This window comes from Camelina sativa, chromosome 1 (assembly GCF_000633955.1).
Source record: "Camelina sativa cultivar DH55 chromosome 1, Cs, whole genome shotgun sequence".
Taxonomy (NCBI): domain Eukaryota; kingdom Viridiplantae; phylum Streptophyta; class Magnoliopsida; order Brassicales; family Brassicaceae; genus Camelina; species Camelina sativa.
The window spans coordinates 6,062,097-6,090,022 of NC_025685.1; the positions used below are offsets into that span (position 1 = coordinate 6,062,097).

General features: G+C 36.5%; 5 protein-coding genes and 2 pseudogenes across 7 annotated transcripts in view; 3 read left to right on the plus strand and 4 right to left on the minus strand.

The window, feature by feature from the left end:
- Positions 1,512–4,724, minus strand: LOC104778789 (protein Brevis radix-like 2). Of its 2 annotated transcripts, XM_010503234.2 has the most exons (7): positions 4,586–4,724; positions 4,134–4,330; positions 3,887–4,053; positions 3,243–3,622; positions 2,452–2,587; positions 1,948–2,345; positions 1,512–1,864 (listed from the first exon to the last, which is right to left on the minus strand). In XM_010503234.2, exons 3-7 carry the CDS (start codon positions 4,013–4,015, stop codon positions 1,786–1,788), a joined length of 1,122 nt encoding a protein of 373 aa, XP_010501536.1. In that variant the 5' UTR covers positions 4,016–4,053; positions 4,134–4,330; positions 4,586–4,724; the 3' UTR covers positions 1,512–1,785. The 2 variants fall into 2 exon arrangements, with proteins under 2 accessions (XP_010501536.1, XP_010501530.1); XM_010503228.2 differs by having other exon boundaries at positions 4,134–4,724.
- LOC104778807 (polyadenylate-binding protein-interacting protein 4) lies at positions 6,770–11,497 on the plus strand. The gene is made up of 15 exons (XM_010503241.2): positions 6,770–7,035; positions 7,689–7,758; positions 7,833–7,988; positions 8,079–8,215; positions 8,345–8,535; positions 8,924–9,101; positions 9,184–9,387; positions 9,461–9,561; positions 9,649–9,712; positions 9,825–9,855; positions 10,233–10,480; positions 10,567–10,722; positions 10,809–10,889; positions 10,989–11,114; positions 11,198–11,497. The coding sequence occupies exons 2-15, from the start codon at positions 7,710–7,712 to the stop codon at positions 11,228–11,230; spliced, it is 1,755 nt and encodes a 584-aa protein (XP_010501543.1). The 5' UTR covers positions 6,770–7,035; positions 7,689–7,709; the 3' UTR covers positions 11,231–11,497.
- LOC104778818 (nuclear transcription factor Y subunit A-6-like) lies at positions 18,500–20,812 on the plus strand. Its single transcript, XM_019246185.1, has 5 exons — positions 18,500–19,538; positions 19,637–19,728; positions 19,832–19,912; positions 20,029–20,199; positions 20,287–20,812. Exons 1-5 carry the CDS (start codon positions 19,370–19,372, stop codon positions 20,530–20,532), a joined length of 759 nt encoding a protein of 252 aa, XP_019101730.1. The 5' UTR covers positions 18,500–19,369; the 3' UTR covers positions 20,533–20,812.
- On the plus strand, positions 21,902–23,460 carry LOC104778835 (annotated as a pseudogene).
- LOC104778827 (F-box/kelch-repeat protein At3g13680-like) lies at positions 23,451–24,755 on the minus strand. The gene has a single exon (XM_010503256.2). It carries the CDS (start codon positions 24,596–24,598, stop codon positions 23,477–23,479), a length of 1,122 nt encoding a protein of 373 aa, XP_010501558.2. The 5' UTR covers positions 24,599–24,755; the 3' UTR covers positions 23,451–23,476.
- Positions 24,792–26,108, minus strand: LOC104704773 (annotated as a pseudogene).
- Positions 26,211–27,926, minus strand: part of LOC104778842 (probable GTP diphosphokinase RSH2, chloroplastic) — a 3,926-nt gene continuing 2,210 nt past the window's right edge. For both annotated transcript variants that reach the window (XM_010503267.2, XM_010503274.2), the window contains exons 4-7: positions 27,400–27,860; positions 27,152–27,310; positions 26,716–27,067; positions 26,211–26,624 (exon numbers count right to left, since the gene is read on the minus strand). In XM_010503267.2, coding sequence (XP_010501569.1) covers positions 26,328–26,624; positions 26,716–27,067; positions 27,152–27,310; positions 27,400–27,860 — 1,269 coding nt within the window. In that variant the 3' untranslated portion in view covers positions 26,211–26,327. The remainder of the gene's footprint in view (positions 26,625–26,715; positions 27,068–27,151; positions 27,311–27,399; positions 27,861–27,926) is intronic.

Sequence of the window (27,926 nt, forward strand, 5' to 3'; positions counted from 1 at the left end):
AAAAAAAAAAAAAAAATAGTTCCAAAACCACTAATCGGATAAACCAAAAAATAACTATTTTTCTTGTAAATAATATGTAAGGGAAATTATAAAAAAAGGAGTTTTTTCCCAATATTTGTCTATATACACTTTTTTTGAAAATGGTCAATTATGATGAAAATGAGCCTACTAGTAGATATAGTAAAGTTTTTAGGAGTTTGGACCAAAAAACAAATAGTAAACCCATGTTAGTATACAACTGTGTAAAAAAAAATTTTAAAAATGTTTAGGGTGTCAAAAATCAGTTTATAAATTGATGATTTTTGGTCTGAATTGTTCAGAAAAGACTTTCTACGATTTTTTTAAGTTCTGAAAATTTTAGATTGTTAATTCTACAGTTTGTACATGTTCTAAGAAGTGTAGACGAAAAATGTGTTCTAAAACCTTCAGAAACTGAATTTTGTATGTTCTACCAAATTAAGAATATATATTCTAAATTATTCTTCATTCTACATCAATTCAGAATATATTTTCCACGTTTTACCCTGTATACTAAAATTAGTAGAAGATATATCATAAACATTTTAGAATTTATAATCTGTAAAACTTAGAATACTCTAGAAATAGAAAGAAAATAAACTCAATAAGGAAAGTGAATATTTTTTGAATAATTGTAATTTATAGTTATGATTCTGTATTTATTGTTTATATATGTTCTAATATAGTTTAGAAGGTGTATTCTAAATTATTTAGAAGAAAGACAAAAACAGCAAAAAATGACATTCGACATAACTTATGATAATTGGTTGTTTACAATCTCTTCCACCTTCCACGAAAATTTCCCTTACCTGTTTATGATGCAAATCTACGTTACTTGTTGTGTATGGACATTGGATGCCAACAAGGAGTGGAGATTTATTGATGGTGAAGAAAAACGTGCGAGATTACTGACTTTGCAACCCACTACGTATCTTGAAAAGTGGAAGGTGATGGTTTGAGAAGACTATGAAACAGAGCAAAGTATGTTTGATGTGGAATTGAGTTACTAAAAGAGAAAAAGAAATAAGGGTTTTAGTCTTGTAGAAGTCTCTCAGTGAATCAGAGACTTAGGTTTCTATTTGGTTTTTTTTTTTTTGGACATAAATTTACTTTCAAAATTTATTTATATTTTCATATTTTCGTTTTTGAAAAATGAGGGCAAAACTGGGTTAAAAACCAAATTAAAACCTATATGATCAAACCTATAGAAAAAAAAGTGTAGATGGACAATTGTTTGGAAAAATATCTTTTTTTTTTCCCATATAGTAATTGGAAGTGAGAGATGGAAATTTCAAAAGAGATTAGTACAAGTTTAATAGCTGCAATTTTCATGGTTTCATTACTATTTAATTGATACATTTAAAGTACATACCATAATCATTGTCATATATAATAAATGAATTATTTATTAGAGACAAGTACATTTTTTCTTATAAAGTGCAAAGTATTAATATTGTCTTTAAAAAACAAATTGGGTAAGGTGGCCAGTGAAATACTAGTATGAATTTCTTTAGAATTGGACTTTTCTATACATAAACTGATAAAAGTGTAAAACTAATACCTCTTTATAGAGAAGATGTAAATGAAAAAAGAATAGAAAGAGAACTACTAACAACCACCAACTAAATGGTGGGTACATGCATTATCTGAAACCGAAGTTACTTCCATTAATCTGTAGCTTTAATCCCAGTAGTTAAAACATAGTATTAAAAAAGAAGTGTTTTGTTTTCCTCCTGTGTCCAGAGATCCCTCTACAGATCATCATCATCACAAGTATTGTTGTTGTATCCGAGCTCTGTTCTGCTCCCACCACAATCTTGCGTTCGTTTCCCCAAACTTCTCTCGGCTACAAACCCAACCACAAGGAAAATGATGTTTAATTGTTTCTTGCTTTTTAAAAGGAACAGAGAAAAAAGTCATGTCTTTTACCTGAAGCGAACCCGTCTAAGCTCCCGAGTCCCATCCGGTAAAGCTCTGATTGTGATGTAAACACCGGCTTCGTCCTGTTCAACCCATTCAGTTTCAATGTCACTTGCGTTACTTACAGAGAGCTCTTCTGAATGATCTGCTTCTTCTTCTTCTTCTCCTTCCCTTGATGAGCTACTTCTTGCAGACTCATCAACCGATGATGTCTCGGTTTTTGTCCCACTTATGCTAGAGAGTTTTGGCGTTGTAGCAAGACCAGATGAATCATGGTGTCGACTTCGTGTTTGGGCTGTTGGTTGCTGAGTGAGTGAGCCAGAAGAAGCGTAGCCTTTTCCTCGAGAGCTTTCTTTGTTCAGTGGTGGAGTTGCTGGATCATTCTTGCTAGGCGGAATTCGTGAGCTCTGGTATACCAAATTAAAACTAGTTAGACCTCAAAGAATCAAATACAGGTTTTTTTTTATGATGACTGAATTCAATGTGTTTCATAAGTGAAGCCAGAGCATATACCTCATCTTCGGATCTAGGAGGAGTTGGAAGTGGGACACTCTGCTGATTGAACTGCTGCACATTGTATAATTCCATCACCTTGTCGAAATTCTCTGCCCACCACTTTTGAGCTTGCCATTTATCAAACATTTCACGGCTGCAAGCAATACAAATTTGAAGTCAAAATCAACAAATTAGAAGCTGCCTTTTAAGCATAAAACTTAGAGTCTGCAGTAATTGTCAATTCAATCCTTGAGAGCCAAAATGTTCCTCTTTAATGAGGTCATGAAGAAAGTTTGTTAGATCTTCCTGGTCTCATTAGATTTTCCACATACAAAAAGAACTAACTAATTCACCAAACACTTCCCCACACAATTGTTCTTGGGGAATCCATTTAAGTTCTGCATTTGGATTCAACAACCAAAATATAACCCACATCTCAAAAACCTTTCTTGGCAAAAAGATGTACAAGTTCTCATAATTCCAGCAAATGTTTGGGGACCACTTCAATTGAATCAAGAAAAATCGAAAGCAGCAACAGTTTCCAACACAGAAATCTCACATAATTATATCCTAAATATCAACTGTACTTCTCATTAGCTGGTCTCCAATAACCACACATCTCTATTTCCAAAATCAAAACTCAACAGATTTCAAAACACTATGGAGTATGGAATAGTTCATATCAGTTGAGTATATCATCTGCAATGTCCCCGATATAAAAACACAATGTACCACCATCTTGATTCAGTTCAAGATCCCAACTTTCTTTTTTTTTTTTGTGTAAAATGCTACAAAACAGTTAAAGTTACCTGAACCGAATCCGTTTCATATCATTCCCTCCTTCAGGCAATGATACAAATGTGATGAGGACACCAGGCTCAACTTGAGCAACCCACTCCTTAAGCTCATCTTCTTCCTCCATGAAAACTGTGGACTCTGTCCTACCACTCATGGATTCAGGTGTTCCTTCTCCACTCACAAACCCTTTCAACCTTGACTCCATTTCCTTCCCCAAAATTTTCGGTGTTGAGCTTCCACTCCCTGCTCTCTTATACGCATAACGAAACCTCCCAGAATTCGAAGCAGCATCCGAATCAGCGTAGTTTCCGTTCTTATTCTGGTTTGACGACCCTGAACACGGTTTGCAGCTTTTATAAGCACCTGATGCTTTTACTGCCATGTCTTTTATCTGAAGATTCACATGGTATTGACAAAATTAAGTACAAGAAAAAAAAAAGAAAGTCACGGACTTAATTTGGGATTCTAGAGATAAAGGAAACTATTCCTAATTCTTTGAAAAGATCAGAAATTGACTTGTTGATATGTTCTTAGCTTCCAAACAGAAACCAACAAGAACAAAATAAATGGTCCTGTCTCGGAGTTTCTTTTCATTTATCTCATTTTGTGTGTGTTTCTCGTGAAAGTGACACACAGAGGAAAGAATGTTATCTACCTGTGACGTTAGGGACTTAATAGGTTGCTTAGACCTGACTCTGTCTTCTTCTTCTTCTTCATCATCTTCCTCTTGTTTCTTAGATCCACCATTGTTTAGCTGCTTCGAACAAGCTATGCATGTCAGCATCTCTCTCTCACACCCTCCACAAAGTTTCAAATTTCAACCTGAGAATTAAGGTGAAGGAAACACGATCAAATCTAAAAAGAAAACTTTTTAAGACATAAGACTTGTAATGATTTGTTACCTTTATGCGGTACAGTAGTAAACGCACTTGGCTTTCAAATATAAAAAACACTCGCTTAATTCGATTGCTTATCTTCTTCTCTCTTATGGCACAGAGATTCTCAGAAATAAAACTAGACCATTGAAGTAGAGGTCAGTCAAATGACGGCAAGAGAAGGAAGAGACCGTAACAGCAGCGGGAAATTAGGGTACCAGGATCTGCAGATCAGACATAGAAAACGATTTCGCATTAAAAACTCTTCCTTTTAAAAAAATAAAAATAAATAAAACTCTCTGGTGGGTCTGCTGTTCCTTGCAGGTTGAAGCTCTTAACAGAGAGATTGAGTGAGAGACACTCTTAAATCTTCACACTTTATGATATCCAAAGCCGAATGCAGAAGCAAAATGCAATAAAGCTACGATTTTTAAAGAGAGAGAGAGAGAGAGAAATAAAAGAGAGAGAGAGAGAGGAACTTTGATATTTGGGCTGTGAGATCGTCGGACACTGTGAAAGTTTGCGCACAAGTGTTGTATTGTGTTCCTTCCTATTCTATACTCTTTCTTTCTTCTTCTTCTTCTTTTCTTTTATTTGTTTTTCAGAATCAACACTATTGGCTAATTTTCAGATTCGTCTTTAACTTTCGTATTTATGGATTATTATGACCAACGAAGAAGAAAACAAAAAAACGTAACACACAGTTTTTACTAACCAACAGAATAGAGTTTTACGGCTTTATTGCAACTTTTATGTGTTTAGTTAGATTTTGTCAAGTTTTGATTCATCGTTTAGTTCTCTCTACCCATATATATGTCTTACTACTACTTGGACCAAAGATTAAGATCAGTTAACAAAATAGTACTACTAAGTAAGCAAACCTAAAAAAAAAAAAAAAACTAGTATATTTTTTTTGTCAAATAGTATAATAATTTTACTGTTTAACTGAGTGGGGAAGAAATTGGACCAAGAAGTTTTCAAATGTTATTTTCTCTCTTGGTTTTTGTTTTCTTTACATACTTTTTTTTTATTTTTCCTTTCTATAAATAAAGGACGATATTTAAGCTAAGTTGTGACCACATATTGATACGTGCATTGTTAAATGTTTTTGGCTGTCTAATTTTGCACCCAATTAAAGAAAAAGAAAAGGTAACCAATAATCCATTTTTGTTATCTGTCAATTTTCTCAACTACAAATTTTTCCATAGTTTAAGACAGTGACTCTGGGAAATCAATGTGATACAATGTTACAAGTTTTTTTTTTTTTTTGTTTGGTTACTAGTTTAGCAAGTTACTTCTAATTTATTCAAAATTCATTCAACATTAAAACACAACTAGTTGGCATTCAATAGAAACCAAAAATGGAATATTTACGAGTGTAGTGTATATGTATACATTGTCAGATTTGGTCACAGGAGCGCCGTGAAACAACGGGCGAGAATTAACTACACTGTGGAATTTGTATACACCATTTAAAAAAAAAATCGAATTTAATATGACATTTTAGTTTTTCTTTTTATTTGCTCTTTCTCTATTTCGTTTCACTAAAACAAGCTGAAACACTATTCTGTTAGAACCCAAAAAAAAAAAAAAATGATTTTACAGCAATGAATGATCAGATTGGATTCTGCAAAAATATCAATTATTTAATTTTTTACCTCGCCACGTGAATGACTACTGTGTTTTTTCTTGGTTTTTTGTTTGATACTTGTATACTATATAGTTTGTGGTTTTTGTTGTTTCTCTTTCGTTTTTAATGTTTATATAAGTATAACTACGACCTATCCTTTACAACTTCCAAGTAATACCTCACAAAGTGCGTCATTTAAAGCAATAGTATTAACATTGTATTCATACCTCTCTAAAGTCCAACTAATCCATGTTTAATTAGCTTACCTATAATTCACGTGAATCTCATCCGTTAATTATTATTTTTAAGGTGTTTTTTGAATACTTAATTTTATCAATAACGATCACTAGTATTTATGCCTAGCTTTATGATGACAAATAGTATATTGCATTGCACCTTCGAAACTGAAAAAAAGGTATAAAGTGACTTATCTAAAAAAACAAGTGTGATGATGAGACATGCAATGAAGCATGTAAAATATTTTAGATTCAAGCTTATAATTAAATAATCATTTAAACTTTATAGAGTTGTTTTTCCAACTAAGCCTATTAATGCTTTTTTTTCCCCCTCCACCTTCCTGTCTCTCCTTCAAAGCTTAAGCACTTCGATTTAAAAACCATTTTGAAAGCCAAGTTAACCTTATCCCCATCATTAAGCAAACCATGCACTTTTTGAAATTTCATTTCAAATTTGAAGTATCCTTTTGCTTCAGGTTATGCTTCCCTTTTAAAAAACTCTTTATTCTTGCTGATTTTGAAGGCTTGAGCATCCTTTATGTTTTATTCGTGTTAAAAGATCGAGAATGATTCCTTTTTTGAATAATTTATTGTGTATAAACTATACTCGGATGAAGTTTTTGAAAGTTGTACGTTCTTAGTGGTTAAGGTAAGTGATCGATCAAAAAAAGACTACAGAGAAAAGACAAGTTGACATTCTGAAGTTGACCAAATTCAGTTGGTAGCCCAAGTTAAGCCCATTTAAGGCCCAATCAAAGTAATCAAGTTTATTGTACACTTCCCTGTAGGTGATTCGTACTCTACGAAACGATCAATTTGCTTCTTGCACAAAATCGAAGTGTTAAGCTCAGCTCCGGGATCATTCTCTTCGATTAATCTTTCGCTCTTTGATTCATGGTGAATCCGTTCACCTTCACTCTCTCCGCGTAACCCCTAGCTGTATCTGAAACCCTAACTCGGTGTTGCGTTGGAATACTATCGAGCTCGTCCGTCCCCTTTTAGGATCATTCTTTGATTGGTGTGCTGAAGCGGTTTGGTTTCTGATCGGGTTAGATTTTTTTAGGTAAATATCATCTTCTTAGATTCTTAATATCTGGATTTTTTTGTTTATTGTTCGTTGCTTCTTTGTTCTTTCGCGTTATCGAGCCAGATTTTGGGAATTTGATGATTTAGGGTTTATTTTACTGAAATACGTAGTTCAAACTCGGAATACGTTGGAGATCCCGTTTCTTGATTGCATTTTTGATTCATCTTAATGCATTCCTTTTTTTCGCCTGTGGTTGTACTGTAACTCTATAAGTTTGTTTCCATTTCTTGATTGCAGATGATTGTTTGTGCTGAAACTCTTTTTGTTGTTAATATCTCCCTGTGGCTTAATCGTTAAAGTCAACACTGTTTTTGTTTCCGTTTTGTTTCATCCACACTCTTAAGACTAATCGGCATGTTTGATGCATGAAGCCAACCAAGTGTTGTTGTTTATATGTTTATTTTTTCACTGATTGTATTATCCCTTTAGATAGTAGTAATCTGGATTTCAGGGGAAACATCCTATTTTTAGTTTCCGCTTCAGTGTAGCAATTACGTTTGTGATATTTAATAATGGCTATTTGATGCCTCCAAGGGTTTACACGAACTTAATTCTTCTGACTCATTGCCCTTTAAATTATTTCTTTTTTGTAAGTTACCTTTGACTAACTATATTTTTCCCCTTGTTAGTTTGAACAGTCTAAGGCTGCAATGAGTATCCAACCTATTCAGTCGAAAACTTCATTAAATGGGGAGCCAGGTTAGCTGTTCATATTCTGTGATTTATCTGCAACGTCACCTTCTGATTCCTCATGCTTGTTAATAAATATTCAGCATTCAATGGGGAAGCTGGAAGCTTAAAGAGGCTTTCACATGATCGATTAGTGTACCTCACGACATGTAAGATCGGGCATCATGTGGAAGTGCATCTAAAAAATGGATCGATGTATAGTGGTATATTTCATGCTGCTGATGTAGAGAAGGATTATGGTGAGGCTCTGAATCATTATTTTTTTTTCCTGTAAAGCATGAAAGACACAACCTTTTTCTTGCAACTTAGAAATTGCTTGATACTTCCAGGAATCATTCTAAAGATGGCATGCTTGATTAAAGAAGGTACTTTACGAGGCCATAAATCCCGTTCCGAGTTTGTCAGAAAGCCGCCGTCCAAGACATTCATTATTCCTGCAGATGAACTTGTGCAAGTTGTAGCTAAGGTGTGCTTGCTTTTGTAAACTAAGTGGAATTATTTATTTTTTTAAGTTTATGTCAATGTGTTACATGGCAGGGATACTACTTGGAGTTTTGACATTGTCATTACCTTTTATCATTGATTTTGGTGTTAGGATCTATCTGTATCCTGGAATGGCATGTCAAATGCAGTTCAGAGTGAGAAGCCGGGGGAGCTGTGGACAGACTCTTCTATATCACAGTCTTATCATGTTGAGAGGGAAAGACAGCTGAAACCCTGGGTACCTGATGAGAGTGTTCCACAGCGTGCAGATTTGGAGAATGTGTTTGATAGCCCTTGGAATAGGTATACACACACACATTCATAAATATATTTGTAAATCTTGTCAAACCTATATTCATCAAATCTTAAGTATGCTTATTTGTCAGCTAGATTTTCAGAGCATGGTTTCTTAGCTGAACATTTAGTTGAGAGATAGTGGGAATGAATAGATTATTCTTGTGCTTGCATTTTAGACTATGATTATGATATTCCTTTTGGAAAGCAATTCTCTTTCCATGTGTAGAGCTAGAATTCTATTATTTAGTGAAATCCTTTATATGTTTTGGTGAGGAAGAGCCAGTGGTGAATTTCCTAAGAGTAGGAAGAATAATGTTTGAGTAAACTTTTCTCTGTGGTTACCTGGTTTTTTTTTTACTGGTAAAATGCTTAGATGATTCGTTTCTGCTTGTAGGAAATGGAATCAGTTTGAGGCGAATGAGTCACTGTTTGGAGTAAAGAGCACTTTCGACGAAGAACTCTATACCACAAAACTTGAGAGAGGGGCTCAGAGTAAAGAGTTGGAAGAGCAAGCCCGGAGGATTGCGAACGAGATTGAGGGTGAGACTACCCGAGATCTTCATGTAGCAGAGGTAATCAGGGGGTTTTATTTGCACCTTGATTCCTATGTTTTTGTTGTTATGCGATCAAATTTCTAATTATTCTTGCCTGCAGGAAAGAGGCCTTCAGTTAAGTGTGAAATCTGATTTTGACGAGGAAGCCAGATACTCATCTGTCCGTCGAGTTACTGAATTAGATGATAGTGGGTTGGGTGAGGAGGACAACGTACTGCTGGATATTATGACTTTTGGTAGTTTAACTATTTCTGAGTCGCAGGAGTTAGTTTCTAGTAGCAGGAAGCATTATGAAGAATCATGGGTATGGCTGAGTTCTTCTTTGATAGTAGTTTATAGCTGAACGATTGGTAACATTGCCATTCTTTTTCTTTCAGGGTGACATTCAGTCTTCGCGGGATAATACAAATGTAGATCAAAGCTGCTCGACCTCTAAACAGCAATCCAAAGATCTACCTGCCGCAGGAAGCAGTATCAGGTCAATTTTCTTTTGGCTAATAAGCTACGCATCTGAAAAATCATATAAAATATTTTATCACATTGGAAGTTTCTCTTGAAATAATAGTGAGAGCCAGCTAGATGAGCGAAGAAGAACCAACAATGATCAAGAGGTTTCACACAATAACAGAGTAATGTCAACGCCATGTTGATTATGCCGTTAATCATGATTGTATATGTCCTTTCATTGTTGTTCTAGTATTTTTAACATTGGTTATTTGGTTTCCTTCTGTATTAACACAGTCAGCTGAGGAATCAACTTCTGGCCATGGAGGTATACACTACTTCCTTCTTACGCTGTTTTCTGTATCTGACCCACTATAACTTGTTTGCCTGTTTGAACAATTGGTGTCCGCAGAAGTCTGATCGTGTTTTGTTGTTCTAAACGTAGAATCACCTTTCGTTTTATAAGCATGATTCAAGTTTTTTCTCGATCTGACACAATGATTAATTATCACGTTTATCTCAATGGACTATCTAGTGGCATTAGTAATATTCCATTCATGGTGAACTCTGTTAAGGTTGCTAAATGGAATTTAGAAATGTTCATTTGTACACAGGGATTGGTGACCTGTTATGATACTTCCATATAATTAGGAATCATGTTGTAAGACTTGAGCATTTTGTAAATATGTATTGTGTGGAATGTAGATATCAACGAAAGTGCAAAAATTGGTGGTGGTGCAACATCGGCGTCGAAGGCTGTTACTGAGAGAGAAAGTCAAGTCAGTCAAGGTTCTGGTCAAACAAAATCTGAAAGCTCTTTTGGGCAGTCGGGTTCTAGAAATTCAGAAAGCCGCCCAGTTCCTTCAACATCAAGTCGTCCTGGGCTATCACCAAGCTCATCAATTGGTTCTATGACCTCATCAGAAAAGTCCACACTTAATCCGAATGCAAAGGTTTTTTGTTTGATTTGTTCAAACTTGATGAAATGTTACTACCGTTTGTTTTTCTTCACTAATTATGGGTCGTTGGGTCTGATCAGGAATTCAAATTCAATCCAAACGCGAAGAGTTTCAAACCACAACCAGCTGCTGCGAGACCTCAAGCTCCAATCCCAGATGCCTCATTCTACTACCCTGGTCCTAGTCATGTTGCTCCTGTTCAGCAGATGCCTGGAATGCCGCCTGTTAATTACGGAGTAAGTTCCCTGTGACATGTGTATATTAATCTTAGTATAGTCTAACTGAATTATGTTTATACAACTCACCGTGTGAAAATTGGCAGGTCCCGCCATATCCTGGCAACCAACCACCGATGATGATGTATCATCCTCAAGCCTATTATCATCCAGGCGGACAACCCCAGGTTTGACACTAATACACAAACCCTACTGAATCCGTATTAACAAAAAAAAAAAAAGGGAAACATCAAAAGGCTAATATTGATGTTGGGATTGTGATGTAGTACCCGCAGCAGCAAATGGTGCCTGGTCAGCAGCAGCAAATGGTGCCTGGTCAGCAGCAGCAAATGATACCTGGTCAGCCTAGGCCAGTGTATTACACGTACCAGCAGCCTCCTCCTTACCAGCAGGTTAAAAATTGCTAATATATATTACCTTTTTGTTTGATGGTCAAAGAGCTACGGATGCTGAAGAAATCTCTGTGTTTTTACAGGACATGCAATATCATAATCAAGGACGAGAGTAATGACTAATGAGTACCCGATGGTGATGATGCTGTTTTTTTTTTTGGTGAAGGGAGGACATGAACGAACCTTCTAGTTTTATTCACTCTTCTTTCTTCTCTCTCCCTTGCCCAATTACTGAAACCATATTTTTTTTTTTTAGATTCCTCTTCATCTGGTTTTGGTATTTCGTGCTGAAAAAAAAAAAATGATAAAGATCCATCTGTAGTCCGTACTGAGTGTACTCTCTGCATTTTTGTTTTGTATCGAAGAAGATAAGAGTTTAGGTTTCTCACGTGTGTCTTCACTTTGACGTCCTCATTTATTTGGTCTCGTGGTTATTATCATAAGTAAATGATCAATTTGAATATGTGGGTCGAGACGTAGCTGAGACCATTTGGTCTGGTGGGCAACAAATACATGTGTTTCAAGGTTTAAGAAAAAAAAGAAAGAGGATCGAATCTCCGTTGAGTCATTGGTTTTAATAATTTGTGCAAATCTCCCTAACTTACAAAGAATTGCGGACTTTGGCTCGTCCTTTCATTTACAGTGAGGTTATTTCAGGCGCAGACATTTATTTTTGGCACGATAATTGGACAGGTCTGGGTCCTCTTCTCGAGATCATAGGGGAGAATGGTCCTCGGGTTACTGGACTTGGTTTGATGTCGAAAGTATCTCAAGCTGTGGTGAATGGAAATTGGTCTATTCCTCGGGGGCGAAACCCGCTGATCCAACTGCTTCGCTCCTGTCTTCATGATCATGCTCCACCAACATCTTCCACTGATCCGGACATCTTCAAATGGAAACTTCTTCCGGATCAGGCCACTGCCAATTTTTCTTCTTCACGAACTTGGCAGCATCTTCACCCTCCTGGTCCAGCTGTATCGTGGCACTCGCAGATATGGTTCAAGGAGAACATTCCGAAGCTTGCCTTCATGTCTTGGTTAACGGCTCTGGATAGACTAACAACAAGAGATAGGCTGAGAAGTTGGAATGTGCAGGTTCCTACAAATTGTCTTCTCTGCTTGGATGGTGAGGAATCAAGGGAACACCTTTTTTTCCAATGCCCTTTCTCCAAGGTGCTTTGGCTGGATTTCTTTGCTCCACTATCACCTCCGCAATCAACCACATTCAACGGCCATCTTGATTGGCTGAAGTCTCCAACAACGAATCGGAAGCTCAATGCCATTTGCAAGTTGATCTTCCAAGCTCTCATCCACTCCATTTGGTCAGAACGCAACGCCAGATTACATTCTCCATCTACCTGCACAACGACCAAGATCAGGAAGCAGATTCTACTAATGGTGAGGCGTCGTTTGCTGGGGCTTGATATCTCAGCATCATCCACACTAACATCAATCTCTCTCCAGGATACCTATCTCCACCATTGGTTTCAAAACTTTCAAGTTCTCTAATTTGATCTGCACTACCTATCTAATATATTTGCTCGGATGTATTTTTCTTTAAATATCTCCTGCTGTAACAAAACTCGATATTATTTATAACTAGAATTTGTACCTGTGCATGGGATTTTAATTTTTTTTTTTATCAATATAAATTGTTAAAATCAAATATAATCATTCCAACTTTTAGGTATAAATTTATATAAACACTGAACATACTTTATTTTTTTGTGACATCTATTTGCGTGAGATTTTATTTAATTTTTTTATCAATTAGAATAATTGAAGATAAATATAATTATTTAAAGATTAAAAGATAAATATATATAAACGCCATACTTATTTTACTAATCTATATATAACATATATTGTTTAGAGTCACAATAATGTTTTTTCTGGCAAATGAACAATATATCACGTAATAACAAAAAATGATTTAAGAACCTCACAGGAAGATTAAACAATATTGTCGATAATCTCCTGACTTTTTATCGTTAGAAGAGTTCATTCCATATTTATATCCCATAAAAGCATCTTTTTAAAACTTCTAACATCGAATGTGGATTGTTGATCTAATTATAGAGACCATTTAAACATTTCAATATCACACAATAAATGCAAATATACAAAGTTTCATGAACAGTTTTAGTGTTATGTCGCTGTAATGGGGTTGTCGAAGTACATCACCTACCATAATAGAATTTCCGATCAAGTCGAGAATGTCTAAATGGTGAAACATTTAAACCTGACAATGAATATCCAGTCACTAATCCAAGTTACATATTTTTCTAAAACCTCATATGTTATCTGCAGATGTTAATTTTGTGATACAACCTCAGCTTCGTCTTCTATAAAAAACATAGTGTACTTTAAATATGTTGTTTTGCCAATATTTTGGGTTAAAATCATTTGATAAAATTGATGAAGTCTCGCGCTTATTTTATATATATATATATATTAAAATTGTAGCTCCAGTTGATAATATACCTTATGAGATATACTACGCAAATCACATGCCACTTTTTGTAACAGCTTACATATCATTTTTTCTATATTTTCTGACCATTAATTTTCTTTTTATATATGGATTATTTTTTCAAAATTCTTTTTCATAGTTTTCTAAAAAAAGGTGTGACCCTTATAATATCTTCGTTTTAGATTATAACTTTTAAGTTGAGTTATGTAATTAATTTTTTACCTTTATAAGTGAAATTTAATATTAAATCTTTATAGTATATGTTTCTTAGAAACTAATGTTTCACTTTAGTTTTATTTTTCTGTTTAGGTTTTTATAAATACAATTACATAATTGTTTTTAACTCCACCATGCATTAGAATCTAAGGGGCTGTTATTGGAGATGTGATTTCTAAATCCATATAGAATTGTAAATTCTAGAAATCAAAACACATGGATTTTGAAATAACATGTTTTATCCTTGGATTTGAACCCTTCTATTTTACACTTTCAAATCCATTCAAATCCATTTAAAACATACTATGGATTTTGAAATCCAAAAACAAATCATTAAATGAATAACATGAGATTTTAACAAGTATTTGTAAATCATAGAACCAATAACACCTAATTTTGATAAGTATTTTAAAATCAATGATTGAATAATACATGAAATTTGTTTGGATTTCCAAATCCATTAGAATCATAGAACCAATAACCTCCTCTTACTTCTATTCTAAAACTCATCAACCCATTCTAAATTTTGGAATATGATCATTTTTTGGTTATAATTTGAATAATAACATTATTACAAAAACAAACTCATAGTTTTATTTTTACTATTTTAAATTTTTTTATTTATTTTACTTAATTCATTTTTATATAGTTATTAATTTTATTATTTACTAAAAAAAATTTATATTATCTTCATACTATTTTAAAAAGTTGATTAATTTTCGTTAATTTGTTTTTTATTTATTTTTACTATTATTAATTATAAATAATAAATAAGCAATTAATGAATATTTAAAATAGTATTTTTTATGCAAAAAAAAATATTGATTAGGTAGATGATGATGTAGAGGAATGAGAAGAGAGAAAAGTTAACTTTATATATATATATATATAGATAAAAATATACTATCGTACTACACACAGGGACTTAAACTCTCTCTCGGGCACTATTAATGAGACAACCAAAACTTCTCCATTCTCTGACGTCGGTGGAGCCATTGCTCACCGGCGTCGGACTGAATCTCCTTCTCCCGGTTTCTCCTCTGTCCACTGTTTGTTTCCAGCTTCCTCGCTGAGACTTCTATGCTCCGGCTTGCACTTCAGTGGCTCACTAATCTCTTTTGGAGTTAGTTCTTTCTCGGTATATAACCGAAGGTCATTTCCCGACCACCGTGTTTCATCTCTTTTTCCAGATCTGGCGGCCGGAGATCTTATAGGCATTCATCTGCAACAATCGTCTGCAATATCCCTCGCCGTCTCGAATCCCAAACAAATATCTTTGGTTTTGAGTTTTTCCGTTCTCTTCCAAAACTACTCTTTTACCCAAACCATTACACGGATACTCTATTTTCCATCCCCACTAGTTGCTACTCCGACCTACAGTGGTCGAGATTGTGTCTCGGCGTTTAGCCGAAGAGCCTCTTTACATGGATCTGCAGAAGATCTCGCTGCTTCTGATTCCTTTGGGTGGAGTTCGAGTCTCACCGATGGATGCTATTCCGTTTTCTGCAAGGACCAAACCCACATCTGGATCTCTATTGCTGTGATATTTGTTGGGTCATTTTCCGTCGAGGCAGTGCTTGGATTTCTAGATCTGGTGGCCGGAAATCAAAATATCGCCATGTCAGTCGTCTGTTCGCTCATTCCTCCGCACGTTCTGGTCTTCGAAGAGTTCTGCCTCCTCCTTCCTCCGCAAAACCCCAGATCCTTCAATCTTGAGGAGGTGAGAAGTCTTGAGGGCATGGTTTTTTGCTCTGTTGGCTGCTCCGGTGGCCCTTGTTCGGGTCTTCCAGATCCGGTGTCGTTGTTGCCAGTGACGTCTATGTGCAACCGCAGTTTGTTTTCGCCGTTGTCATTGTCCCATCTATACGTTGGAGATCTAGATCTATTGAATGGTGGTTGTGTCAGACCTTGCCGGAGGCGCGTGTGCCAAACCGCCAGCCTCGCCTCATGCTGCCGTTGCTGCTGTGCTTTCTATCTAGTATATCAAACCTATGATTTAGGGTTGCCATTGTTAAATCATTTCTGGGTCAGGCCCAAGAATTTCTCAACTGGACTAGCATATATTGTAAACTTAAAGCCATTTTTGCCTATCAGATTAAGTACATTTGAGGCTAGGTCCATTAATTTTTGGTTATGTACTTTTATTAATTCCACGAGAATGTTGGCGTTAAGATATTGCTTTAAAATCCAGTTCCAATTATGGAATGTGATGCCTAATTCCTCCTTAGGGGAGAGCACCTTCCTTTAAGAGAAAAAAGACTTTTGTGTTCATCGAATAAGAAAAATATCATCCCAATTGCTTACTATCCATCTCTTATTTATTTCCTCCCAATTGGAGAGCAACTTTCTCGACGAGTCCATTCCCTTGACTACACAATTCCGTCTTGATTCACCCTTTCTGCTATTCATTCGGTTAAGCTCTTTCACAGGGGTGTGGCAAGAAGGTTTTATCTCAGATCTTTTCTCCGTCACTCGACTTCTGGGAACTTGTTCCCAACCTACTCTCCCTTTCTAGGGAGCCGAAGACTTATCATCTTTAGTGCAAGCTAGGTTTATAAAAACCCGTTGGAATCTCAGCATTCCACTGCGGCATATCGTCATTTCACGGCCAATGAATAGGTCTTGGGCAGCCTACTGTCACTTCATTTGGCCTATCTTCCTGGTGGTTCTCACTATCTATAGGATCTTAAGACCTCTTTATCTTAGTTTAAGTATTTATTGTATCTTTTGTTCTTTCTACTGTAGATGCTCGCAAGCTTGTTTTACCCTTTGTTATAGCTTGCTCTGGGTGTTGTGCTTTTTTTTAAGCAACACATTATGGCTTTTTTTCCTCCTGTATAAGTTCGTTGGTTGTATTATATTGTTCTTAGAGTGGAGTACCATAAACCTTATACCTTAAGTTAATGGAGTGTATGTTTGACAAAAAAAAATATATATATATATATATATATATAGATAGATACCCGTATCCTGTTAAAAAAAAAAAAACTTACAAACAATTTTCCCTTGTCTAATGTCGTAAACTAAAAACATTATTGTTTTGGTTTAGTGGGGGATATTTCAATTGCAATAGACTTATGGGAAATTATGATTGCCGCTCACCAATCTTCATCCAGAATTTATTTTTGCTATAGCTTTCTTGTAAGAGCATCTGGAATGGTCATGTAAACTCTATTATAGAGTAGTTTTTTTGCTCTAATGGATCTCTATTTTCATCTCTATAATAGAGATTGCTATTTTTTTCCTCTATTTTTAGAGGAACTCTATTTTTTCTTCTATAAATAGAGGTGAACTATTTTATTTGCAAAGTAGTCCTCTTAATATTTAACTTATTTTATTTATGACCAAAATAAATAAAATAAATATTTTTAAGAACTAATAATTCAAATTTAATAAAATAAGTATTTTTAAAAACTAATAATATAAATTTAAGTATAAATATTTAGTCTAAAATATTGAGACTACCATTTGGAAAAGATAATTTCTATAAATTATAATATTTATTTTTCATTCAATCCATAGTAATTATTTTAATACAAAAAACTAATAACTTAATAATCCGGTAAATTACTTTGGGATCCACCAATATCGCTAAAATATTGTGAAAGTGTTACAAATTAATTTAAATAAAAATAATAATTTTATGAAAGTGTTACAAATTTAAAATAAAATGAGTTAGTTTGCAATTTTTATAAATAAAAGATGTTAATTGTAAAATAAAAAAGAATCTATTTGGAATATTATTTTTAGAAGAAAAATAGAGAAAACCATTGGAGTAAAACTCTTCTCTATTATAGAGATCATCTATTATAGAAAAAACCATTCGAGATGGTCTAAGTCACTTATTCAATTGCTAATTACGCTTTCAGTTTTTATTTTATTTTTTATTTTTAATACAACTTTTCACGAAATTTCATGGTGATTTGCTAAGATACCGAAAGAAGGCAGGGTGAATAAGGGAAGGAATACTCTCAATTATAATACCTTGCTTGTTGTGTTGGGGAATTTTCTTCATCTTACAGGTTGCGAGAACAATATAAATGGGGAGAAAAGTGATTATGCCCCCTACCTTGACTTAATTTTCAGTTTCTTTTCACGCGAAGTAAAATTATATATGTAGCCTAAGCCTAAACCCCCAACCCCACATAAACTAAATCAAGTAAATAGATTGTTGAAAGGGCTATTAATCCACCGAGACTTTTTTTTTGGTTTATTACCGATCCAAAAACACCAGACGTGAATATCACGCACCCTCGACAAGCGCGTGAATTTATGAACAGCGATGTGGAGGCTGTGAATTTAATAATCAAAAAAAAAAATGGTAAGTAAAGTAAAGTAAAAGGGTACAACAAATGTCTCTATGTGATGCAGATTAAGGTGACTAATTCTCTCATTAACACAACATCAACATGATGATTATTCTCTCTTCCATATGTTTTGTACCCATTTTTTTTGGTTTATACAAAAAAGGGTGTATTTTGAGCTGATTATATTACTTAGTAAATGAGTTTTACTGACCAAGTCTAAGGGACATAAAATAGAAAAAAAAAAAGGAAGAAAGACAAGGAGTGGTTCATAATGTAAACAACGAATAATTAATAATACTGTTAACTAATAGTGTCAGCGAAAAAAGGTAGTGTTCATGGTGAAATAGTACTAGTAGAATTGGGAATATAAACATTGGTAAAAGCTTTTGTAGCCATAGCCAATAATATTAAATACTACCAAATTTTGCAGAGACAGTGAAATTGATTAAGAGATAAAAGAAGAAAAAGCCATGTTTTGAGGAAGGAGACATGCATCATCTCACCCTTACATGATTTTTTTCTTTCTTTTATTTTCTCTTTCTCTCCATCTTCACACCAAAGTCCATAAGATAGATTCTCTCTAATTTTTGGGTAAGTTTTTTAGTCGCTCTATTTGACTCTACTTGTTGTACTCTGCTTTGCTTTGCTTTGAGAGGGTTCCTAAAAAAAACCCATTTTTGGGTGATTGGTGAGAACATCTGAATGCTTTTTTTTGTTTGTTTCTTCTTTTTTTTAGTTATGTTCTGTTTTTCTCGCTTTTTCATTGGATCATACCAAGTTCGTAGGCTCTTAAGTCGATTGAGTTAGTGGAATTGCATGTTCAGTGATTAATCAAAAATCTGTTTTTTTATTATTATTATTTATTAATCTGATTTGTTAGGCCGTTGATTCTCAAAGTCTGAATCTTGCTATCTATCTTTACTATGATTATTGGATCTGCTCTTAGATCTGTTGTTTTGTTGCTCTATACTTTTGAATCAAGAATGGTTTTTAGATTACTTCCTCCAAGTGATTGCAATATCTATCATAACTGGTTTTTACTTATTGGGTTTATAGTTGTTGACTGAGTAAAAAACATCTCTTTGTCTCTTGATGGATCTACTGTGGTCTGGAGATGAGCTTATTGAACTGTAGTAGTGTCTCAGACAATGCAAGAGTTTCGTTCATTGCCTTACCCCGCAACTTCTTAGGACAGCTCTGTCTTCACTAACTCAAAAACTCCAAGGATCTTCTTCCGTGACTGACAACAGCACTTTGACGATGGAGATGATGTCTACCCATTTCCCACGGATGAAACAAACTGATTTTCAGTTGCAGGACCATGATTCCTCCTCTACTCAGTCCACTGGAGGAGAGTCATATAGTGAAGTTGCAAGTTTAAGCGAACCTAATACTCGTTATGGCCACAACATTGTTACCCATCTCTCAGGTCCACTTGTCAACTTCTTGAATAAGAGTCCACATTGTGTCAGCTGTTATCCTGTTAGTAGTTTTGGCTGATCGAATGGCTTCTTGTTTTTGATGCAGGTTACAAAGAAAACCCGGAGAATCCTATTAGAAGTCATTGCAAGTCAATCTTGTCGAAGGTTTCACAACATTCCGTGGTTCCTCCTATTGAGGTTAATTAGTCTATCATCTTTAGATCTTAGTGTGAATCTTGTCGTACATGAGACTGAGTCTAAAGCTACGCACTTCTTGATTCTGATGTCTATATGCTCTCAGGCGGCTTCTTGGCCTTTACACAGCACTGAAACGCCACATTTCAATGGTTACTTGTCTTTTCCGTATGCATCACAACACACGGTAATACACTTTACATCTTAAGATAATGCTCATGTTGCATCTTGTCTCAGTGAATCCTCTGCACTTAAAAAACAATTCTTGATCGTATGAAGTATTTGTTATTAAAAACTTTGTAGGTGCAGCATCCCCAAATTGGAGGGTTGGTTCCTTCTAGAATGCTTTTGCCTCACAACATTCCAGAGAATGAACCAATTTTCGTTAATGCGAAACAGTACCAAGCAATTCTACGTCGTAGACAGCACCGTGCAAAGCTTGAAGCTCAGAACAAGCTCATCAAAGTCCGCAAAGTATGTTTATCTCTGTTGCACCACATAGAACTACATAAAGTTTCAATTATAATGTGTAAGACCAATTCTGTGTATGAAATTATGCAGCCGTACCTTCACGAGTCGCGCCACCGTCATGCGTTAAAGAGAGCAAGAGGCTCTGGTGGGCGTTTCCTCAACACAAAGAAGCTTCAAGAATCAAAACCTCCTCCATTCTCGGGCTCACCGCATGTCTGCAAGAACTCTCCGGGAAAGTTCTGGCAACAGGACATAACCGGGAACAACAACGACATGTTCCAACAAAACGGGTTCTCAGGTTATCCATCAAACCACCATGTCTCAGTTCTCATGTGAGACTCTTACTCTGTGGCAAGTGGTTAATGAGAATCATGACGGGAAGTCATCCTTGGCTATATATTGATCCATAAAAGTTTCTGTTTTACAAGTTTGCTTTCATTCTACTGCAAAAGAAGTTGAAATCTTTCAACAGTTTTCATTCCTTTTCTTGTCTTTCATTTTTCTAGTGTGCTTGTTGCTGAATTGTTTATACTTTGATTTAAACTTCGATTACGTGTGCACCCACATGGATTTGTGATTTTATGTAATGTATAAATGATTTGTTTTTAGAGCTCAATATTGTTGCCTATTTTAGTCTGTTTCCAAACCAAATTTCGACATCAACCATAATTGGTAACAAGGCCAATGACATGATAAACACTTTCGGCTTTTGTCAATGTTTAATTTGTAATTTTACTTTTAGTATAATGGGAAAACTTCTAGAGCAAACTAAAAGACTCTCCATGGGACAAGGTTTTGTCGACGTTTATTATACTTAGTCATTGGAAAATTTGACAGAGTGGTTTTATCTTATAGATTTCAAAAGATGAAGACATTTTTCATATCTTCCATTTTACATACATATTTTCAAAACGTTTTTGCTTTTGTATGGATGAATTGTATATCCAACCATAAAAAGGCTAGACACAATCAGTCAAATGTCATTTGATCATCTTGGAACAAAAACATCTTTGTCTACGCCTCATTTTATTAAGGTTATATTATGTCTTGACGTTTACATATCCTCCAATCATTTCTCAGTTCTTACAACCAACCAAATCGTTACGCTTACATTCCTTCACCAACCAAATACGCATACAGCTTTGAAGCAATATTTGATCAGGACATCTCTCTAAATCTTTCAACAATGTTATGAATATTGTTATAAATTCAGACCAGTACTTTTTAGTGACAATAAAAATATTATCCTAGAAACCTACCAAGTTGCTAGAAGAAGATAACATATTTATTACTTTAATCCCTCAAATTTGATATAGTGATTTATTTCCACATGTAAATGTCCATTTAGGTAGTACTACTACCTAACTATAACATTATATATAATCTCTGATATGCAACATATTCAGTATATATAGTACAACCTACAACAATGGTCCCAAATTGCAATATGTGATGAGACTAATTGACTTGTGGAATGCCAATCAAATTGTAATACTCAAATGATACTTTCACAAGCCTTATAACCATTTTTCTAAAAGTAGGTTACTAATCAATGTAGTTATCGACACACTCCTCTATAGAAGACCACACGCCATTTCAATATATATTCAAATCTCATCTAGAAATTCTCTAGTCCTGTTACTGTTGTTTATCTTTTACCTTAACCTATCAAATAGTCACAAACTATACCTTTTTCATCATTTATTCAATGTCGTTAGAAGAAACAGAACCACCGAACCAGACTCTAGATCATGTCCTAAGCTGGCTCGAGGATTCTGTTTCCTTATCCCCATTACCAGGATTCGATGATTCTTATTTGCTCCAAGATTTTGATGGGTCTCAAACGTGGGAATGGGATCAGACTCAAGACCCGGAACATGGTTACATTCAAAGCTATAGTCAAGATCTTAGTGCATATGTGGGTTGGGAAGCAACTAACATGTAAGTGGTAACAGGAGGTCCACCCATTGATTTGTATCCTTCACCTGTAATTCAGCAACCAAACAATCAGTCCAGGAAAAGGAGCAGTGACAAGCTTATCGAGGCCCAACACGTGAAAAGATCAGCAAGGAGCAAGAAAAAATCAAACAAGTCTAGTGAGAAGAGCTGCAAAGATGGTAACAAGGAAGAGAGATGGGCAGAGCAACTACTTAACCCTTGTGCCTTGGCTATTACGTCAAGGAACTCATCAAGGGTTCAACACTACCTTTGTGTTCTCTCTGAACTTGCTTCTTCATCTGGCGATGCAAATCGTCGGCTTGCAGAGTTTGGACTTCGCGCTCTGCAGCATCATCTTTCATCATCCTCTTTGCCATCATCCTCGTCGCGCGTTGTTGCGTTTGCTTCAACAGAAGTGAAGATGTTTCAGAAGACTTTGCTTAAGTTTTATGAGGTAAGCCCTTGGTTTGCTTTGCCTAATAACATGGCAAACTCAGCAATCCTGCAAATTCTAGCACAAGAGCCCATAGATAAAAAGGATCTGCATATTATTGATATCGGTGTCTCTCACGGTATGCAATGGCCCACTTTGTTGGAGGCTCTGAGCTGCAGATCAGAAGGACCTCATCCTCATGTTCGAATAAGTGTTGTATCTGATCTTACCGCAGACATAACTTTCTCTGTTGGTCCACCCGCTTACAGTTATGATTCTCAACTCCTTGGCTTTGCTCGGTCTCTCAAGATCAACCTCCAGATTAGTGTAGTTGACAAGTTCCAACTCATCGATACCTCACCTCACGAGACGTTGATCGTCTGTGCTCAGTTTAGGCTGCATCACCTGAAGTATAGCATCCCTGAAGAGAGAAGCGAAGCTCTGAGGGCACTGAGAAGTTTAAGGCCAAAAGGAGTGATTCTTTGTGAGAACAATGGAGAAGGCAGTACCAGTGGGGACTTTGCAGAAGGTTTCTCCAGGAAACTTGAGTATATGTGGAAGTTTCTGGATTCAACAAGCTCAGGATTCAAAGAAGAGAATAGCGAAGAGAGGAAGCTAATCGAAGGAGAGGCAACAAAGGTGTTGATGAATGCAGGAGAGATGGATGAAGGAAAAGAGAAATGGTATCAGAGGATGAGAAAAGCTGGTTTTGCTGCAGAAGCATTTGGTGAAGATGCGATTGATGGAGCCAAATCTTTACTGAGAAAATATGACAAAAATTGGGAAATAAGAATGGAAGATGGAGACACCTTTGCCGGGTTAACATGGAAAGGAGAGGCAGTTTCCTTTTGTTCATTGTGGAAGTAGCTAGCCATCTTTTTTACGTTTGTCTAACTGAAAAAAGATAAACTAATCTAACTGTACTAAACTTGGAACATAAGAAGGGCACACAAGTGGGACACAATATCTACGGAAAGTATGTCCATATCTGTCAGGTTTTCCCACATTGGGAGCTTCTCTGATATTCACAGACTTGAAGTATCCTCCTCCATTTTGTCCAATGATGTGAGCTGTTTGGTAGCGACAAGTCTCGGTTTGTTCATATCCGTCAAGATCGAAAACCACGGCGACTCTTTTGTCCTCGTCAATGAGGAAACTCGCAGCTTCAACATCAAACTTAAAGCCAGTGAGTGGTCCCATATCCACTTTTAAAAACATGCTCCAAGACACGGCACTAGGCTCGATCTTAGTGGTGATCCAAATCTCCAAGCACCTGTCATAGTGTTGATATAACACGGCGAGCTGCTCTTGTCTGACACAAGATAGAGACACAGTCTCTTCATCATGAGAGTGAAACGGCAGAGGAAGACGCGTCCCAAACCTCTCTGCTGTGAAATCAAAACAGAGTAGAAAAACTGGAAGGTCTGTTGTATCTACTTCGTCCGACTCGATTCCCTCTTCTGGCGGCATTAGCTTCTCTTGAGCGTAAAAGTAACTGTTTCCCTCCTTCAAAGACACGCCTCGTTGAAAAAACTCAATATTCCAGTCGGGAGTGACATCAAGAACCCTCCATGAGTTAGAGCTAAAATCGTAGATTTCGAACCCAAAAACAAGCTCTTCGAGGTAATAATCAACAAACCTCAAGACTTTGTGGTTACGGTTCTTGTTGTCATAACCGATAGCATAATTATCTAACCTGTGGAAACTGTCTCTCTGTTGGATCCATCTCGTTTGCCCTAAATAGGGATTCCATACCAAGAGCCTCGAGTTGTCCTTGAGAACGCATAACAATAAACAGTCACTGTGAAAGACTTTAGATACCTCGATTTGGTCAAGTACACTTACTTGGTTTACTACAAACGGATCAACCAAGTCTCCTCCTTCCTTGTCGTTGCGGATTCCTTGGAGATTGGATCTCAAGGAACAAACCCTATTATCCATCATCATGAACCCCAGAAACTGATTACTTGCCGCCGGCACTTCTTCTCCAAATATCTCTGTTACCAAGCCCCCAGAAAGATCCGACATCATTGTTTGTAGGTTTCGAAAAAACACGGCTGCGATGAATTATAGTTTCAGTACTTATAATAACATCGTTAGGTTTGTACTTGTAGTAGGTTGCGAATCCAACGGACAAAGCACAAATCACAAATCACCACTTAAACATCACAGACACCTACATGAACTTGTTTTTAGAAAATATAAACATTACGAGAACAAGCCCTTGTGAATAGCAGCTAATGGTTATAAAGATTATCCAAGTAGATAAATTGCATTAATGGACACAAATGGGAACTACTCAATCTATCTTGACTAAACTTGGAACATAAGAGGAGCACACAAGTGGGATCACAGTATATCCTTGATTCGGCGGAACTTCTCCAATATTCACAGATTTGAAGTATCCATCTGGTCCAATAATATGCGCTGTCTGGTGGCTACAGGTCCCAGTCATAACATGTCCGTCAAGATCGAAAACCACAGCGACTCTCTCTTCCTCATTAATGAAAAAGCTCCCAGGACAAGGGTCAATAGGGAAACCAGTGAGCTGATGCATATCCACTTCCAAGAACTTGCTCGAAGACACTTCACCGTGACCAATCTTATTTGTAACCCAAATCTCCATTACCTCACATGTCTCCCAACGTTGATGTAACACAGCAAGCTGCTCGTCTCTGACACAAGATAGAGCCAGAGTGTCTTCATCAGAAGCGACAAACGGCAGAGACAGACGTGGTCCAAACCTCTCTGATGTAAAATCAAAACAGAGCAAAGAGTCATGAGTCTCTGTTACTCCTCCTTCCAATATTACCTTCTCTTCAGCGTAGAAGTAAGCATACCCTTTCAAAGACTGGCCTCGTTGATGAGACCGTATTATCCCGTTGGGAGTGACATCATCAAGAACCTTCCACGAATGAGAGCTAAAATCATAGATTTCGCAACCAAAAACACGCTCGCTGGATCGATAAAAATCAAAAACCCTCAAGATTTTGTGGTTACGGTTGTTGTCATACCCAAGAGCAAACCTATCAAATATGTCAAAGTTGTTACTAGGTTGGATCAACCTGGTTTGCCCTAAATATGGATTCCATACCAAGAGTGCTCGAGTTGCGTCCTTTGGGGACGCATAACAGTAAACCATCACAGTGAAAGGCTTTAGATACCTCGATATTGTCAAGTACACTTACTTGCTTTATAGATGGATCAACCAAGTCACCACCGTCGTCGTTTCGGATTCCTTGGAGATCAAACCTCAGAGAGCAAACCCTAGAATCCATCATCATAAACCCTAGAAACTGATTCGTTGCTGCTGCTTTACCAAAGATCCTATTTTTGGAGAGAGCGTTCCATTTTGGGCAAGTAGATCGCACTGATCTGAGAGAGGTCATAGGAACCCTAGCGAGTATCTCCGCTACCAAATCCTCAGTAAGATCCAACATCGTCGTCGTCGTCGTCATTCCCAAAAAAACAACAAAAATTACATAAACGGCGTAGTAGAGAAGCTGTTGCAGAGACAAATGAAACGGCGTCTCGATGAAAGAGATTATAAGATTTCGTTAATGGGCTTACAGATTAAAAAGGGCCTAAACTTGTGATTGGTTTTATAGGGCCTAAACTTGTGATGGGTTTTATACTTTTTAGCTATTCTTTTAAAGCTTAAATTGAAGCAACGGAACTATTTGTTATGTACAAGAAATTAATCGTTACTATAAATATATACAAATTACATGGACTAGTTAACAATTTGAAGACTCGTTCATCAGCTTCCCCATCCGACCATAGTTCCAGGGCGGGAAAACGCGAGTCCACGATCATACATCCGTTGAATCTCTTCTCTGTATTCAGTCAGAGACTCATCAGGAATTGGTGGAGTCAGCTCAACCACATCACCCATCTTCAGCTTCCACTTGAGGTCACTTACATGTCTTTGGTTTAGCCTTGGTCTTAGTTCTTCCTTTGCTGGTATCCCGTACATGGACCACCTCGAGCTCCCAGGCCCCGCCCGGCTCAGTAGATCCGAGACTGTAGAACTCGCTGGAAATTCTTGCACAGACATCTGCATTTTCTTGATTTTTTCAGTATAACAATCAAAGTGTAAAAACTCTTTTTGTACTAACTAGGCAAGGTTATTAAAAGTTATAACAAACCTTGTCATTTTCGATTACGATGACATAGACTGGTCCGTCCTGGCTACTGTTAGGCTTGTAAGAAGCCGGGCAGTCCTCGGAGTGAGATGGAAACTTGCAAGGGGGTTTGATGGTATCAGAAGAACTGATGGAAGATCTGTCTTTGCTCATTGCTTCGCAATGCCAGGTTACGACCCACCTAGCCCATTCAACCATCTGAAGAACAAACGAAGAGTATTTGCAGTCACCTTCCTTATACCTCCAGTGAGCTGCAAACCCGAATTCTGCTTGCAAATGCATCTCTTGTGTACGTATTTGGACTTCAAGTGGGACTGTTCCATTGTCCATCACTACCGTATGCAAAGATTGATACCTAATAAAATCCAATTTACCAAAGTGAGATTGATTACATTTTAATAAGCCACAACCAACCACAACCTAAAACGACGAGATATACCCGTTGAACTTGGGATCAGTTATGTAATCCTTCAGCTTTCCAGGAACTTCAGACCATACACTATGTACTACTCCTAAGGCCTTGTAACAATCTCCTTCGTTGTCAACAATCAAACGTAGCCCATGAATGTCATGGATTTCATCCACTGTTAGCTTTTTCCTGGTACAATCGAAAGGGCAACATCAACGTTAGTCTTCTAGTAACACTCACTCTGTTTGTTCTGTAAAAAGAGAGGAAAGAGAACTTACTTTAACATCTTGCTGTAGATACTATACAAGCTCTTGTGACGGCCACACAGAACATGATAAGAAATGCCTTCTTTCTTAAGAGCTTGCTCCAATTTTTCTATCGCAGAAGTAATCATGGCTTCATCGAATGAATCCTCGAGCATGGTCGACATCTCATTATGCTGGTCTGGGTGAAGATGCTTGAAACACAGATTCTCAAGCTGAACTTTCCATGTAGAGATTCCCAAACGATTAGCCAAAGGTGCGAATATTTCCAGCGTCTCTTTAGCAAACCTCTGCTGCTTCACTGGGGACAAAGCGTAAAGCGTCTTCATGTTGTGTAATCGATCAGCCAGTTTTATAAGAACAGCTCTTGCATCTGCCATTGCAAGAAACATTGTGTGCAATCGATCTGCTTCAACGGTTTTACACGCTGTATTGTTCTCTCTAGCCAGTTTGCTCAATTGGCTGAGCTTTGAAACCTATACAAAACACAAGACATTGAACTCAATGAGCTAACACACACGGATTTCAAAACCAAGAATCTC

Bases quoted from the DNA above. Each gene is read 5' to 3' on its own strand.
- LOC104778789 (XM_010503234.2), bottom strand. From the start codon at position 4,015: ATGCTGACATGCATAGCTTGTTCGAAGCAGCTAAACAATGGTGGATCT. The intron at 2,588-3,242 runs GTAACTTTAACT...TATTGCTTGCAG, and splicing joins ATGAAACGGATTCGGTTCAG to CCGTGAAATGTTTGATAAAT. The intron at 1,865-1,947 runs GTAAAAGACATG...TTGGGTTTGTAG, and splicing joins CTTAGACGGGTTCGCTTCAG to CCGAGAGAAGTTTGGGGAAA.
- LOC104778807 (XM_010503241.2), top strand. From the start codon at position 7,710: ATGAGTATCCAACCTATTCAGTCGAAAACTTCATTAAATGGGGAGCCA. The intron at 8,536-8,923 runs GTATACACACAC...TTCTGCTTGTAG, and splicing joins TTTGATAGCCCTTGGAATAG to GAAATGGAATCAGTTTGAGG. The intron at 10,890-10,988 runs GTTTGACACTAA...ATTGTGATGTAG, and splicing joins ATCCAGGCGGACAACCCCAG to TACCCGCAGCAGCAAATGGT.
- LOC104778818 (XM_019246185.1), top strand. From the start codon at position 19,370: ATGGAGATGATGTCTACCCATTTCCCACGGATGAAACAAACTGATTTT. The intron at 19,729-19,831 runs GTTAATTAGTCT...ATATGCTCTCAG, and splicing joins CCGTGGTTCCTCCTATTGAG to GCGGCTTCTTGGCCTTTACA. The intron at 20,200-20,286 runs GTATGTTTATCT...GAAATTATGCAG, and splicing joins AGCTCATCAAAGTCCGCAAA to CCGTACCTTCACGAGTCGCG.
- LOC104778827 (XM_010503256.2), bottom strand. From the start codon at position 24,598: ATGATGTCGGATCTTTCTGGGGGCTTGGTAACAGAGATATTTGGAGAA.